Below are 4,510 nucleotides of genomic sequence, written 5' to 3'. Positions count from 1 at the left end.
ACTCTGCCAAAGTGTTTTCTTGTGTAATGTGTGTCTCAGTGACACATTCTGAATGAACAGCAGCAGATTCTATGCTGTAGCTTGTGCAACAATGTCCATTTACACCAGAAGAGGGTCACCCCCTTTGATTTCTCTGCATCAGAAGAGTCTGGGCAGCTAACTATTGATATAATTCAATAACACAAAAAAGTCAGTGACAAGGAGGAGTAACTATGTGATTTTCACATTAATAGTTCTTCAGGGAATGGAGTAGAGTGGAATAGGGTTACATGTAGATGCCTAAATCCATGTAGGCATCTAAAGGTGGAATAGGAACTGGCCCAGTGCATTAGATAAACATGAGCTGGGTTAGATTTTGTGTTATATGTTCTGCTGAAACTGATAAGTATCATCCTCTCTGGCCTTAGCATTTAAAATATAACACACTATTTTGACCATCTGCCCTGATTTTCCACTTGATTCAGATCATATGATTTAATCCAGTTCTCTCTGTATCAAAACCTAATAAGTGACTGAGCTACTGTATACCTTTTAGAAAGACAGAAGAACATTATTCACACTATTCAAAGGATAAGACCTAGTCCCAAACACTGAGTTTTATTCAACCTTTTTTGACAACTGGGCCCAAAAAAGACAAGGTCTCAAAGCACCTTTGCTGCTTTAAAAAACATAGAACCTTGTATCTAGCCTGAGTTTCTCAAGGTCAAATAAACTCTTACTTACTGTTTTCTGAATAATCTGAAATCAGTAATAAGTTCTTGGGACAAAAAAATTCTCCAGTGTGGCTGGTGAACATCTGTAGCCAAGGCACCACGAAACAATGGAGTACAGAAACAATCTACCATCTTCTGTATGATATTTTTCATAAAATTTTGGGTGGTCTTCCCCATAAAGAGGGATACAATTTATTTCAAACTGTTTATTCTACTCTAGTCCAAGAGTTTTGAAAGCAAGGTACCATGCAGAACCAAACAGCAGTGACTGAATTCATCCTCTTGGGCTTGACTGAGACCCGATGGCTGCAGATCCCGCTCTTCCTGGCTCTCCTCTTCACTTACCTCCTGACCATGGCAGGGAACATTGTCATCATCACCATCACCCTGGTGGATTGCCGCCTTCATACCCCCATGTATTTCTTCCTCCGGAACTTCTCTGTTTTAGAAATGGGCTTCACCTCTGTTGTCATACCCAAGATGCTCAACAATCTCTTGTCTGTAAGAAAAACAATCTCAGTGATGGCTTGCTTCATTCAATTATTCTTCTACTTTTTTCTGGGGATCACTGAGTTTTTTCTCCTGGCCACTATGTCCTTTGACCGTTATGTTGCCATCTGCAACCCACTCCGCTACCCGGTCATCATGAACAGCCACCTCTGTATCCAGTTGGTTATTGTCTGTTGGCTGGGCAGCCTCCTGTCTGTTCTCATAACAACCATTATCATCTCCCAGCTGCCATTCTGTGGCCCAAATGTCATTGACCATTTCTTCTGTGATAATCTGCCTCTCCTCAAACTGGCCTGTGCTGACACGTGGCTTATTGAGCTGATTAACTTTATTCTAGCTGTAATCATACTGCTAGGGACATTGGGCATCACAGCTGTGTCTTACATCCATATCATCTCCACCATTCTGCGCCTCCCATCTGCCAAAGAGAGGCAACGGGCATTCTCCACCTGCTCCTCCCACATCATCGTTGTCACCATGTTCTATGGCAGCTGCATCTTTATGTATGTCCGGCCAACACGGGCCAGGGGACTGGACCTGAACAAAGGGGTGGCCATTCTCAACACGGTGGTCACCCCTCTGTTGAACCCCTTCATCTACAGTCTGAGAAACAAACAAGTACAGGAGGTACTGAGAGACTTAAGTGCTAGGTTTTTTAATAAGTGGAGACTCTGATGGATGGACAAAAGTGCCTATGGGCATAAGGGATGTGCAGCCTTATGCAGCTGAATCAGCATGTAGGCCACCAAGTCAGCAAGGAGGCCTCAAGAAGTTACTCTTTTTTATAGCAGATTTTGATCATCCCTGTTAAAGGTAAACCAGCATTAATACCCAAATGTACCAAACAGAGGGGACACGAAGGTAAGGCAAGGTAAAGCAACCTGCCCAACTTCACAGAGCAGAGTATGGAATGTAACCCCATTTTGTCCCCACTCTGATGTTTACTGAAGGATCTCACTGCCTTCCAAAAGTTTGGATTCCAGTTCAGACATCTTTATATTTTCAAAAGACACTGGGTAACACTAATCACTTCACTGGGGTTTTCAGAATTCACATTCTAGAAGCACTTCCACCTGTATTTAAAAAAGACAAAATAGAGAAAGTAGAACTCATCTAAAGGGATTAGGTTCTTGGATACTTCTGAAAACCCCTCAATTTATCTTAATGCCCTTAAGAATCTGGATTTGGAAATTTGAGTATTTGCTCTGAACATTATCTGTAAAAGAAGGTTGGAAGTTGTATGCCAATGTTTGTTTGGTTTTTTTTTGTGGGGGGGGTGGTGGTGAAAGAATTTTGTTTTAGACAATACTGTTTGGATAAGAAAATGTGTTTACTTTCTGAATACGATGTCCATACAGGGCAGGGAGAGGGAACAAAATAATTTTGTTCACAGAACTGAAAATCTGCCTCCATTCCTCATTGGGAAAATGTCATTAAATAACCTTGTGTCCCTGTTCTTGAGAATGGACAGGGCTCTCCAGATAAATTACAACTCCCATGAAGGGCAGTAGCCATGGTCTACCTCCCCTCATTAAGAAGAGTGGCCAGGGGGCATTCTGGGATATGTAATTAAATCAGAGAGTTTGAACTATTTAGGAGGCCATGATCCTCCCTTCATTTGTAAACTTCTGTATGGAGTGTTTAACAAAATGCTGGTCAATTCATTCATTAAATAAATTGAACTGGGGGTCAAAAATCATAAGACATTTCTAGGGCTGGTCATTTTCTTTGATCTCCCACCATTATCTGTGTCAGAGAAGGGGATGAAAATTATGTGGATTAATTAACAGTCTCAAAACCTTATTTCACATACCATGGTCCTCTACAGTATGGCTGGAACGGTGATAAATAAAATTATTTGAGTTATGTATATGTGCATGTGGGAAGTCCATTTGTGGGAGCTCGATGCTGAATTATATAGGACTGAATTAAGCACAGGCTCAGACCTGTTCAATTTAAAACTTTTATTGTTTCACAAAGTCATAAACTAAAGGAGGTCTGTTGGTTCACGAGGTTTCCAAATCAAGCCCTTGCTCTCTAACCCGGAGGCTAGGTGCGGCTGCCTGATTCAGTGGTCTCAGAACTGGTCAACAGCTCATTTAAAAGGAGTCCCTTATCTTTTTTTAGGCAAAAGATACAAAACTGTCCCCATGGTGGAAGTGAGGCATCTAAAATAACTTTACTATTAGTTATATATGATAACACTTATACATATGCATTTTCTAATTCTTACTTCTATTGGTTATTTAGTTAACTTATCTATATTATAATATCAGGTGATACGCTTTGTATTATAATCATTACGCTTCTTATGTTAATTCTTAATGACCTTTATATTTCTTATGCTAATTTTCTATAACCTAAATACATTATTCATCTATATGTTTTGCTGGTTTTTGCAGAGTTAAAATGTCAAATCTGACATAATATGCGGTTGTTTTTTCGTCATTGCGGTTTAGCCATGCAGTTTCCTATTCTTAACAATGTAAGCGGCAAGTCTGCTATTTTTATCATTGTTCAAAGGTCAGAAGTTCAGTATTTTCATCTAAGGGTCAGAAAGTGATTACCAGAATGTCAATCGCTGACTCCTCAACCTCCTTGAAGCATTCTGGGAGTTTTAGTGCATTTTTTTTAATGCTAGGCCTTGCTTAGCATAAGCACTCTCTCACACCATTATTGTTGCAAGAATTTTTCTTTGACTCTCTCAAGGCTTTCTAGGTCATCAGTGGGGCCAAGCAGATGCTTAGATAAATCTAGATAAACTGACTGTGCTGTTCTTACTCTGTAAAGAACAACTCTAAGAATGATTCCTGGATGTTTCCTAATGGCAGTACAGACAACCCCCCTTAGTCCAAGGGCTGTATATTCCTTTTGAGTGGAGAAGGAGCTTTTGCTAGCAGGGAGGAATCCTGTAGTTTTTCCAAGCCAATTGCAGTAGAAGATGGCATGAGTGGTGAAAGCCTCTCACTGGGGCATAGGACAAGAAAATACATTACGTGGTTTTATGTTCTGATTTTGGTCATTTTCCTCATTATGACTGAAATAGTCCTTTTGTCCATATTCCAAGGAAAGTTAATAATAATAACAATCATAATAAGCATGACAAGTATAATCATAATGATGATGGTGGTAGTGGTGGTGGTGGTTATATTGTAGGCATAAAACACAAAAATGGAAATTATTTTCCACCTCTTTCTAGAAAACAGACCATCAGTTCAAGATACATTAATGTTTTAGAGCTGAAACAGTAGATATAAGTAAATAATTGGGAGGTAGGGGGGGTAATC

General features: G+C 39.9%; 1 protein-coding gene across 1 annotated transcript; it reads left to right on the top strand.

Moving 5' to 3' along the window:
• The first annotated feature begins 959 nt into the window (after positions 1-959).
• LOC149862532 (olfactory receptor 6E1-like) lies at positions 960-1,898 on the top strand. Its single transcript, XM_090053976.1, has one exon. The coding sequence runs from the start codon at positions 960-962 to the stop codon at positions 1,896-1,898; it is 939 nt and encodes a 312-aa protein (XP_089910102.1).
• The last annotated feature ends 2,612 nt before the right edge of the window (positions 1,899-4,510 follow it).

Source organism: Crocodylus siamensis, chromosome 6 (assembly GCF_052110815.1).
Source record: "Crocodylus siamensis isolate JL-2025a chromosome 6, ASM5211081v1, whole genome shotgun sequence".
Lineage (NCBI taxonomy): Eukaryota > Metazoa > Chordata > Crocodylia > Crocodylidae > Crocodylus > Crocodylus siamensis.
This window is presented reverse-complemented; position numbering and strand designations above follow the sequence as displayed.